At 44.8% G+C, this 12,354-nt stretch overlaps 1 protein-coding gene across 12 annotated transcripts in view; it reads right to left on the reverse strand.

Moving 5' to 3' along the window:
• Window positions 1–12,354, reverse strand: part of tanc2b (tetratricopeptide repeat, ankyrin repeat and coiled-coil containing 2b) — a 136,134-nt gene that overhangs the window by 51,374 nt on the left and 72,406 nt on the right. For 7 of the 12 annotated variants that reach the window (XM_027289030.1, XM_019262802.2, XM_019262800.2 and 4 more), the window contains one exon: window positions 9,829–10,008. The exons of 2 other annotated variants lie outside the window; for them this stretch is intronic. In XM_027289030.1, coding sequence (XP_027144831.1) covers window positions 9,829–10,008 — 180 coding nt within the window. Of the gene's footprint in view, window positions 1–138; window positions 1,038–9,828; window positions 10,009–12,354 lie in introns of those variants that run through there. 3 more of the 12 variants (XM_019262805.2, XM_019262807.2, XM_019262810.2) reach the window with 3 other exon arrangements.

The raw sequence follows: 12,354 nt of genomic DNA on the forward strand, positions 1-12,354 counted from the left end.
ACACACAACAACAAGAACAAGCACCATTAGCCGCCCACAGCTTCTGCTTAGACACACACACACACACTCAAAGACAATTGAATGCTCACCCACGCTGACGCATGAAACAGAGCAGCTCGCCACGAAAAAAACACTTACATTATCGCACTCTGGTTGATTCACAGGTCCTCGAGCCTACATTGTCATTAGAGTGCAGCCCTTTGACACATGCATCATTTCACGGAGAGAAATTACTTTTCCTGCGTTGCTCCCATCAGCCCCCATGTCTGTACAAACGTCATTCGAACCAGAGGCCGACGCTGCCGCTACCGGCTGTGATATCAGAGAGAGAGAGAGAGAGAGAGAGAGAGAGAGAGCAGACAGACCCGGAGCGAGCTCTGGCCGAGCGAAAAGGTGGAGCAGCAGCAGCAGCAGCAGGTGAAAAGGTGGTGGGGTGGTGAGAGTCAGGGGGGAGAGAGAGAGATACAGTTTGCGGGCACAGATGGAGGAATGAAACGAGCAGAAGAGGGTGTGGCGAGGCTCACCATTCTCAAACCAGATCGCGCATTCCTGAAGGCTGGAGTACGGCACCAGCTCCCCTCCTTCCCCCTCCAGCGACACGAGCAGTCCTTCCTCCCTGAGCGATGACCAGTTCATCAAAAATAAGAAAATAAAGAGGGAGAAAAAAAAAAAAAAAAAAAAAAACGGGGAGGAGGAAAACACCTGCAGCTGAGAGGAAAGGTAGGGAGGAGAAGGTGCAGGAGGTACGGAGGCTCCGTCTCTTTTTATTTCCTCCCCTTCTTGTTTCCTTTCTGAGGAAATCTCCACAGGTTTCAGTGCTGATGCTGCCCGCTCAGTTCAGTCGCAGTAAATGATACAGAGCCAGGCAGATATGGCTGTGACGGGAGGAGCGAGAGGAGGAGGAGGAGGAGGAGGAGGAGGAAAGAGAGGAAGGAGGAAGGAAGGAACGCAGCAGTCACTGTGTCACTGGGGGACACAGAGGTGACACCTCTGCGATGACAGTAGCACCGACGGGCGACCGAAACCTTTGCCACTACGAAGACCAAAAAAAAAAAAAACAACAGCACACGGGGAGTTTTTTCTTTTTAGTTCCCGTGATGAGCACACAAGGATAGAAGTGAGCTCCTCACTCGCCTCCGTGACTGCATTAGCGCTTAGCGTGTTATGTATAGATGTGAGAGGCGCGCACACACACACACACACACACACTCTCTCTCTCGCTCTACAGGAACAGGAGCTACCAGGTCTCCAACAGATGAATGGTGCAGTGCTGCTGTTGTCATGGCAACCGCAGAGCAAAAAAGGAGGGGGAGGAGAAGGGTGGGTATAGAGGGAGGAAAGGAAAATGGCATAAAAAAAAAAAGAAAAAGGAGGCATGGATGGAGAAGGAGGGAGGGTGTTGTTAAAGGGACACAGGTTTTGCCGATCATGGACGGAGCTTTGGGGACACATGATACCACAAGTTTTCGTGGGGAAAAACAAGAGCAGAGGTGTTGTTTCAATAAAACCTACTCCATGTTCCTCCTGTCCTTGTTTTACCCTTGGAACAGTATTCGTTCAGCTGAAGCCATGTTTTTTTTTTAACGGCTATTGAGGGGTTCAAACCCACGGGGCAGGAGAATATATTGCGTGCCGCTTTCGCTTTTGTTGGAGGTTCATATCCGTCCGGCTGTTTTCTAAATTAATCTCCTCCAGTCGCACTTTATTTCCCCAGAGTGACATCTCCAAAACAACATGTGCAGCACGTTACCGACGAGCATTGAAGATGTGCGACGGCTACAGGTCAAAGTTTTTGAGCTCTCTCCACGTCAGTAAGAAGAATAAATCTGTGTTCTGAGTTTGTCAGACCAAAGAAGAAAGTGTTATTAACCACCCAGCCAAAATATCGACAAGTTTATGAAATTAGGTGTCAAAATCAGGTGAAAATGAATTCAGGACTGTGAGCGGAGATGAATTCATCTCTATCTCTCTGCTCAGGGTGGCCTCAGCGTGTCATCGAGCCACCCTTTAAGGACCGCCCACAAAATCCTGAGACTGAAAACTGGTGAAAACCTGTTTGAACCTCTAACTGCACGTCAGCAATACATCGTTCAAAGTCTTTCCACGTGTTTTCAGTGACTATTTTCCAACATATTTGATATATTTTGAAAGAAATCTCAGAATTGTCTCTACATGGACAACAACTAACATATCAATCAGGAATAAACGCTGTAGTAGTTGCTGGATTTTAGCGGCAGTGATACTTGGAGAATATTTCCAGAGGTGGTATGTGGTTTTAAAAGTTTCAGAAACACTCGCTCTACATCATAAAACCCGGGTCTCTTGTCCAATCACGCCTGCTTGAGGACGATCAGTGTTTTATTTTTAGTTTAACGTGTGAAAAAATAACTTTACATTTACATCTGTGGCACGATTCAAGCGGTGTGCATTGTACGCGAGTCGCATATTGTCAACAACGTGCAACATAATCCAGCGAGATGACAAGTGGGGGTGGGTTGATCACATGCCTGGTTTTAACAGGGAGATACTATTATCATCATCTAAACGAGCAGAGAGACACGTTCCTAAGGAGGTTGCATAAGTGTGTGAGGAACAAACATGAGGAAACGTTTATAACCGAGACTTTGTGGCTGACTGGAGTTTTTATGAAATAACACCTGGGAGCTATCAATCCGATCTTGTGTTTTGAATTTTGTGGATCTTATAAAAGCAAAAGTGTGTCTTCAAATCATCTTTGAAACATCATCGTCATGGCAGCCTAAAGCTCCAGAAATGATCTTTATTTCCATTTCTACAAAACATACCTATTTTATCCTCCCTGTGTCTTTATTTCTATATTTATGTGACAAAAAGTGTCAAACTTTCTTTTTTAAAACATTAATTTGAGTTTTAATACTAAAAAACTCACATCAATCGTTATTTATCCTTTACATAACGTGTAACAACTCCTAAATCGACAGTTTCTAAACTAATTTCTAAATCGTCGCTTTGCTGTTTCAGTACAATTTACTCTGAATTCAAAAGACTCGCGTCTGAGCTTTACTCCCAAAATCAATTCGTGTTGCCTTTTTAATTTCAAAACCATCGATTTCTTCGTCCTCTTTTGTCCCGATGTCTGTCCACATTATTACTCTTTAATCACAGTTTTTAATTTGAATCAATGTCTGAAATCTCCATGTTAAAGCGCCTTGTTGAACTCTTTTGTTCCTCCCGGTTAAGTGCGGAGATGTTTGTCACAGAGTTTAATCAAAGAAACGTAAAACCTGTGTGCTGTTAACCTGAGGAGAAGAAGACATAAAAAAGAGGAGGAGGAGGAGATGAAGAACGAGGTGGAGGAGGAGAAGAAGGCTTAGTTCATTAAGTTTCATATTTAGTGCACAGACGAGCTTGGTCGTCGTCTTTCACCAGATTTCATCGATTGCGTTAGCAGAACTTCATAAACTGACAGACACGTCACAGGTACAGACGTGTATCAACTCCCCGAAGTAACTTTACAGTGACAAACTGCAGAAGAACTGAGATTTGTGATATTTCATCAATAAAAACACCCAGAATATTTCGTCTGATGACTAAAATACGACGTGCTGGTTTCTTTAGTGCTCCTCCTGAGGGCATTGTGCCTCCATTTCAATTACTCCTTTCTACATTTAACCTTCGCTCTTTTTTCGCCTGCGACAGTGGAGCTGAAAATGTCACATTTGCTTTCAGGAGGGAGGCAAAAGAAAAAAAAAAAACGATTTGGAGGGTTCGTAGCAGCTGGGACGGTCGAAGCAAGAAATAATGACGATAATTGAAGAGCGATTTTCTCAAGCTACAGTGTTCGGTAAGGAGGTGTGGAGACTGAGACGTCCCAAATGTCAGTGTTCATTTCTGAAATTCACAGAGGATAGCAGGTGCAATATAATAAAAAAAAGCGAAGCTGGTTAAGGAGGCGTGGAGAGAGCGAGATTGAGATGTCCCAAATGTCAGCCTGCATTTCAAAACGACTCTGAGGGGGGAAAGCGATCGTAAAATGTCTGAGGACGTGGTGCAGAAAAGTCCAGATTGTATATTAGAAGTGTTCAGAATTACATGCAGCAAAGGGCCACAGCGGTAAGGACTGACCCCCAAATTCCAGGGCGTGGATGCAAAGCTTTCTATGAGCACCGTGGCTGTTTCAGTCAATGTTTCAAACCCCATTTGCCGTGACCACAGGCAACCCAGAAGCAGGCAGGGAACACATGGCTCTTTTAGTTCAGACAGAAACTGCGAGGAGCCAGAGTCAATCTGCGGAGAGCAGCTCGAGCCGACAGGAAGTCAGACACAGAAACAGCAAAGAGAATGTGGCTGATTTTCAAAATAAAACACCCCGTGCAAACAAACAAAAGCAAAACAATTTAACTACATGATATATTTTTACATTTAGAAGCATCTAAACCAAAGAAAACGACCAAATCTGAGCAAGTTAACAAAGTCTGGTCCGCTCCTGGTGCGGAGAATGAACCAAAACAGTGTCACGGGCACAACGTGACGGATGTGCCTCCGTACATGAGGTGCACACATGAACAAGAACTCCTTCAAGCAGCAAATCCTCACAACTCTCACAATCTCGAAGCTTGGAAAAGTCACAAATGATAAAACTTGCTTCATTATTTATGTTTGTGTTGGATTAAGAGGAAACACACACGTGATGTAGATGGTTTTAAAGTGCCTCTATCATTCTTTGTAACTTTACTCTTACTTTACGGTGTCATGCTGGACATCGATGACGCTGTCTTCACTGTCACCAGCCTTTCCCTTCAGGTAGTAATCATAGCCTACATTTCACAGATGCCGGAACATGACTCTCAACTGTGGAGACCTAAAATCTCATTATAGTCCACTGTGTGTGTGCAAGACACATCCCAACAAGTGATCCTGTCATCTCCATTAAGACACTTGACAATGACACAGACCCAGATTTTTGCAGCGTTCATCACGAGAAGCTAATTTAGTTTGTTTTTTTTAATGTGCATCCTTTAAGACCACCCACACACGACGGGCTGTAAAACCTGACTCAGCACTTCTGCACAATGTGCCTTGTTATAATCCTGACCGTCCACGCCACCGCTGCCGCCGCCGTTTAGGAGTTAGCTCGTTGTCGCACGCTGCCACTTATTCAGACATCGCTCCATTACTGTAAGCACCAGAGAGACAATTGATTTTAGATGTACTCATATTACTGTGATAATTGCAGCAAGAGTGGGAGAAAAATTAGGAGGTGTAATTAAATCAAGTCTATTTTCAGGTTTTAAGGCCAAATGCAATTTTCCACCTTTATGTGGCAATCCATGGAGAGGCAGTAATTGTATTGATTGCTGCCATTAATTAGGGTAAAGCAGCGTAATCTGGGGAGAGATGTTGAAATAATTCCCATTAAATGTTTCAGAGTGGAGCAGGGCCAATCAATCAACTAGGGCTAACGTCTGTGGCTTGAGTGAGGTGTTTATTAAGGAACAAATAAGCAATCAGTGATTACAACTTATAACAATCAGCCGCTGAGACATCACCGTGAGAATGAGCCGTGATTGCCGCTCATCGTCTAAGGCAACAGAGGGATAAAAATAGTCAAACGTAAACACGGCGGATCCGTAAAACACGCATGAGGACGAAGGACTCTCGCCGGCTGGTGAGAGTTTTCATGAGCGCACCGCTCTAAAAATGAAACTTTTTCCTGGAGAACATGCAGCGGCTTTTAAATACGTCAAATCACAATAGTTAGAGAGTCTCTCTTCTGAAGGAGACAATCCGGGGTCACGAGCGAGCTCAGGCACGGAAACTCTCCTCTGACCGTGTAGTCCGACCTCACAGGAAGGAAGGAGGATTAAAAAAAACACTTGGAGGTTTAATTAAGTGTAAAAATATTATTGTGGCTCAGTCGGATTAACACTCCAGCTTTCATGAGCTCCTGTTAAGTATCAGTGCCTGAGATTGTAACAGATGTTCAGATATTTTACTGAGGTAAACGTGGCGATACCACACTATAAAAACATGAATAATCAAGTTTTATATTAGTATTAGAATGAAGTGGAAGTATCAGCAGTAAAATGTACTTTAAGTATCAAAAGGAAAAGACAGAACAGGCGCCGTCAGAGTGTGATATTACTGATTTTACTTTGTTTTAATGTTTGTGGAGAAAATTAGGATTTATCTACCTTCCTTTTGGGTAATCAGAAAGTATGTAGTTCACTTCAATACGTCATTTTATAGCCCAACATGAGTTTGATCTTTTTAAGCAAAAATAGCATAAAAGCAGCGTAACATGCACAGAAGTAAAAGTACCTGGAAACTGTGCTCAGGCACAGCTGAGGCTCTGCATGTCTCAGCAGCAGCTTCTCAGTTCAAGTGTAAAATGGACTTAAATTGGGCAAATGACTCTTTGAGCTGATGAAGATCACGAGGTACGAGGTAAGTCCACTTCTCATACAGCTTGAGCTCGATACAGATGTTAGGGAGTAAAAACAAAAATCGATGTCCTTGTTCGAGTCCTTGAAGGCGGTTATCAAACACTTGACAAAGAAATGTCACGGACGCAGTTTATTTTAGTTTACGATGACGTGATCAGTGCACGGAAACTTCAGTAAACTTCACTGGGAATTTTAATTATTATTATGAATAAATTCAAATTTAAAAACACAAAAGGAAACATAATTAATAGATCTAAATGAAGTGTATGTTTCATGTCCTGTAAAAAAAAAGTTCATATTAACGTATTGGACAACATTATTGAACCGATACACCGGTCGAAGCTAACGACAACTAAAAGATTTTCCTTTTGTGGTTGTCATGGCGATAACATAGATCTTTGGTTACATGGTAATAGCTGGTCACAGATCAGGGGTTAAAATAATCTGCTCAGCCGACCTCGAGTTAAGATTTTTTGATCAAACTATTGATCATAAATGAACTTTGATGCTCGTGTTACAATTACAGTTATGTTACATGGACTGTTAGTCATCTTTGACCATAAACTTTATTTTAACTGTTTAGTATCTTTAGTTTTCTTTTGTTCTATCAGCTGCCAGACTTTTATTATTATCGACAAACATCACCTGTGCTCTATCGATGAATACAGTAAACCTGGTTAGTTCCCGTTAAAAACACTCAGCGATGAGTCGTGCTGCAGTACGTCTCCTGCCCTCATCACTCTGGTTCACGAGCTGACCCCTCCAGCATCTGAGGGCCCCCTTGAGAGTCTTCATACAGGCAGAGGGGATTAAATCAGAAAGTCAATGATTCGCTAAAAAGGTCAACGCTTTCATAGCGTTTTCATTCTATCACAGCCTTGAGGTTGAATAACTCGAGCCCTCGCCACACACACAACCACTGCTCCGTCTCCCGACAGCCAATCAGGGAACTGCACAGGAGGGCACAAAAAGAGAGGCTGTGGTTGGTGGAGTCCACCGGTGGGAGATCAAAGTGCTGCAGCCTTTAGACCTGCTGCTGTTCGCTCTCTAATGTGCTCCTCTGCCACCACTTTTTCTCCCACCTCTGCCATCTCTGGCATGGGAGGGGTTCTGGCCTTTGACGCCAACACACACACACACACACACAAGCTCGGTACTGTCAAGCTGCGCAGGAAGTGGTGCTGAGTTGAATTAATTAAAGGGTGAGAAAGCCGGGGTGGTTGAGACCTGGTGCAATCTGGTGCTCGACGGCACTTGAGAGCAGACACCGGTCTTTGAGGACCTGAAGGACACGCGGGGGGACGTCGGGGGCACTCGAGGGCAGACGCGGTGATGCAAGAAGCGGTTTAGCTCCTGTAAGTTCAGTAAAGTCGACGTGTGGAGCTTGACGTGAAGGCTTCTCGCACAGAGCGTGTGAGAGCTGCACAAGATCATACAGATTTATGTTGTTTCTGACGACTACACAACAGGCGGCGTGGCAGAGACATAAATCTAGATTAACTAATCCTGCAAAAATGATGATCAAACATACACGAATACTTAAGATGCAGGAGAAATTATGCAAAGGTAACACAAGTCAAATGCAGCAGGTGCACAGCTACGACAGCCAAGGCCAAAACTGACTAACTAATGCACTACTTCTCCACAAAAAATGCTTTCACGGCCTCTACAGTCGAACACGGCGGAGGTTCACTGATGTTTTGGGGTTGCTTTGCTGCTCCAGGCACTGGATGTCTCGACCGTGTGCACGGCGTTATGAGATCTGAAGGCTACCATCCAATTCTGGGGCGCGATGTTCAGAAAGCTGGGTCTCTGTCGGAGGTCATGGGTCTTACATCAGGATAACGACCCGGAGAATATTTGAAAAAAGCACCCAGACAAAGTGCTGGAGAACTCTGAAGTGGACAGCAATGACCAGTGTCTGCAGTTTTGTGTAAAACATCTCAGATTTCTCTGCTTTTTTTTTGTGTCGTTCCACTTCAAACCAAAGAAATAAACATACCAAAACAGATCTGTGACAGAGGTGCCAATATTTTTGGCCGTGACTGTACAGGATATTAAAAATGAGAGAGACATCTAAAAGCAGCATCTGACTGTCATGATTGAACGAGCCAAATGACGACATGCGCGACAGCGCCGCATGTCATTAATCAACCGTCTCTTCAGCCACACACATACACACACACGTTTATATATATATATATATAAAAACTTACAGATTCACACACACGATCTTAAAAAATTCACTTTGAATCGCGCAGATGAAAGCGCAGACATCAAATCAGGCCACGAGACATGAAGAACAAAGATGGATCCCTCAAACAGCAACAGAGAGAACCAGCATTTGCTTTGTCTGGAATTTAATTCTCGAGTCCTGAACTTCTCAAAACATCCTCGGCTGGATGTCACAGAGCGCTCTACGGCGGTGTGGCAGTAAAAATGAGGCGGAGGATCCCTATTGGCGTGTTTCCTCTTTAAAAACTACACTTCAGATGACCCGGGAGAGAGTATAAATCATTCTGTATGATGTAAAAAGAATCAGCCACCCTCTCCTCCTCCTCCTTACCCCCTCCAGCATATCAGAAATGGTTAATGATCTGAGGTAGCTGAGAGGCTGGTGCACCCTAGTGGTGACTACCGAATTAAGCTTTAAAGTCCTTCACACCCACTCCACTTCTATTTGGAGGCTGCGCTGCCGTTGGGTGTAAAAGCTGTAGTGTCAATATTTCACTTTGCAAATTTGAAATCCGGCCCTCGGACGTCCACGCCGTCTAGCATAAATAACAAACCACAGCCGCCCCACCCTCCCTCCTCACCCCGTGATAACAGCAAAAGGGAAACATGACACAAGACTCGTAATCCAGTTAACGGGGAGACACGCAGTCCACATACTCGGCGTGGAAGGAAACGATTAGTGGTGGGAGATATAGAAGGAGGGCAGAGCTGACCACAGCTCACAGTCCGTCAGCTGTTCTTGGCACTGTCAATTACGTAGGACTTTGGTGATTACAAGAATTGGAAATTGCAGGCCAGACGCGGGGCCCCCCCCGGCTTTATGTTTCTACTCACAATTAGCGGGTAAGTAATACGGTAAGTGATTACCGCTTATCGGCAAACGCCGGGGTGAGAAGCCACTCCCACTCCTCTTCACTTTGTGTCATGAAATCTGCTTTAATTCGCCGTGCGTGACTCTCTGATGAGGTACCAGCCCACGGCGGTACAGTGAAGGGTTAAGGGAGGCTGCATTAGTACAATGAGTCTATGGGGGAGGACAGCTACAGGCGAGGATGTGCACACAAGACAAATTTGAACCAGATTCAGCCCACATCCCTGTTGGCTGTTCTTCTTCTTCTTCTTCCCTAACCCAACACTGCTTCACTCAGACTCGTCATGTTCACTCTACCTGTGAGCTTCTTCACGGGCTGTAGCCTGACACTGATGGTCTGGTGGGTGAGCAGCGGGGAGGAGGGCAGCGAGCGCGACACGCCCTCCATGATGCGAATGTGCTGCATGCCCTCGGTCATAGAGAGCGGGGGCACGGCGTAGTCTCCTTCAAAGGCACAGTCGCTGTCTACGCTGCCACCTGCAGGATGGGAGGGGAAACACACACACACACACACACCCACACACACACACACACACAAAAACAAACAGCATGAGACTCTTTTCTCGGCCTTTCAAGAGTGCATTAAATCTAATAATGGAACGGAAGAGCGTGTGCATTACTCTCTATATTAGCACTGTGATAAAAATAACACTCAAGTCTGATGATACTGATGAAATCTGCCTCTGCATTTGTGGACAGACAAAACTCAGCTTTTAAAAGCCTCTCTGACACAGCCTTAACTCACAAAGGTAGCGTGATTACATTATATTTAGTCATTTAGCTGATGTTTCTATCCAAAGCGACTTACTAAAAAAGGGAAACAGTCAAGTTACAGTGCAACAAGGACATGTTAGTGATTGAGGGCGGATAGATGTATCATGTCCGGTTGTTGGGAGGTCCTCTCTGAAAAGCTGAAGGTCTTCAGGAGGCTTTTGAAGGTAGAGAGGGACGCCCCTGATCTGGTAGGAACTGGTTCCACCAACGGGGAACAACAGAGAAGTTTGGATTGACCCGAGTGTACGGGCGGCAGAGCCATGATAAATTCTTCTGTATTCTATTCACTGATTGAGTTTGAGGTTGTTTACAGAACCAGAGACTACTTTGTAGTCAGCATTAGTTATTTTTAATTGAATGCGAGCTGATACACATTTAATTTGGTTAATTAATTAGACTGTAAGATATCACAAAACAAAATCAGAAAAGGCCATAACCATGTCACAGATAAAAGACAAACAAATGATTGATTATGAAAACTTCACATCCTTTAAGCACCAGTAGTGTTTATTGGAGGGATGCTGCTGGATTTCTACGTGTATGACAGACGTGACATATGTGGATTCTGAGTATTGAGTGCAACAAGATTGGCGTGACCCGCGTGAGAGAAAAAAGCCCCGCGGGCGACACGTGCCGTCTACTTTCACCGTTATAAACAACAGCGACCCGTCTGACCTCTGCGAGCCCAACGGTAACACAACACCCGACAATTTGAACATAATAAAAAGGAGGATTTTCTAACCAGAAATGTGATTAAACAATCCAAAAAAAGAGCGCAGTCATGACCATGAGAGAGCATTTTATTTACAAAAAAAAAAAAAAGCTCGCACAATGAGCAGTAATTACAGACAGAGCACAAACAACCACTCTTCATCATTCACCCACCCCCTTTTCCTCTCTCTTGCTTCAAAAACCACAAATTATGACAACTTAGGGCTTTTTTTTTGTGTGTGTGTGTTTCCACACACACATTCCTTGGTGTACAAAAACCAGCCAGCTGTCTGTAAACACAACATCCATTTTGTGAATCAGCTCTGCCCATTTCCCCGCAGACGAGAAGCTGCAAAAGCAAAACTGGTCAAGCAACGGTCTCGCATCAGATAGCAGCCGCCACCGTGAGACGTGAAGCCATTATCAGGACACGAGTCCCCGGAGGAAAGCCGTGTGACAGTTAGGATGGCTTTGGGGGGGGGGTCAAACCGGTTGTGGTAATGCAAATACACACACATGTGTGTGAGAAATAACAAAAACACACACGTCTGTGTGTGTCGGCTCCAGCAGTGTTGGAGTCGGTCCATTCATTCACTGGGGAATGTCACTGCAGAAGCAAAAAAACAACAACAACAGCAGCCAGAGCAGCGGTTGCATCCCCAAAGTGTGGAAATTCTCCCCGTGTATGCAGCCCTGGTGTGAATACCAAGAGGAAACTTGGTATTCAGGCAGCAATTATCGGTAGTCAGCATCCAGCTCGACTTGAACGCGTTCCAATATTGGAACGAAAACACACAATTATCGTCCTATTAGGCGATTATTCCACCAAAAGCTGCAGAAATTTGTCATTTTTCGCGCTCGCGTTTGACGGATTTTCTTTCCGTGGGGCGCTGTGAAAACACTACGTGAACTAGTAGAAGTCGAGAGGTGCGATTTAGGGCAAAGACGGAGGCGGCTTGGAGAGAGAGAGGGTGGAAAAGCCGCACTTCAGCGTCGAGAGATCCGAGAGAACAAAAGCGAGCGTCGAGGGGGGTGAAATGATGGTGTTTTATTTTAGACCGCGTCGAGAGAGAGAGAGAGAGAGAGAGAGAGAGACACGTTTGAAGGGCCACTCCGCGCCTCGAAATAAACACAAACACCTACTCATCGAGGTGCTCAACATGAAATTATAACTGGCCCAGACGTTTCCTGCCGAGCGCCCGACATTCCCGCCTATTGATAAACATCTACTGTTATGTACAGCTCATTTCCCCCGTAAGAAGCACAGATTTACGGGAATTAGAGGAATATAAAATTCATACGGCGCCCTTCCTGTAAATATAATTTAATTTTCAGCCG

The sequence above is a fragment of the Larimichthys crocea genome, chromosome XVI (assembly GCF_000972845.2).
Source record: "Larimichthys crocea isolate SSNF chromosome XVI, L_crocea_2.0, whole genome shotgun sequence".
Lineage (NCBI taxonomy): Eukaryota > Metazoa > Chordata > Actinopteri > Sciaenidae > Larimichthys > Larimichthys crocea.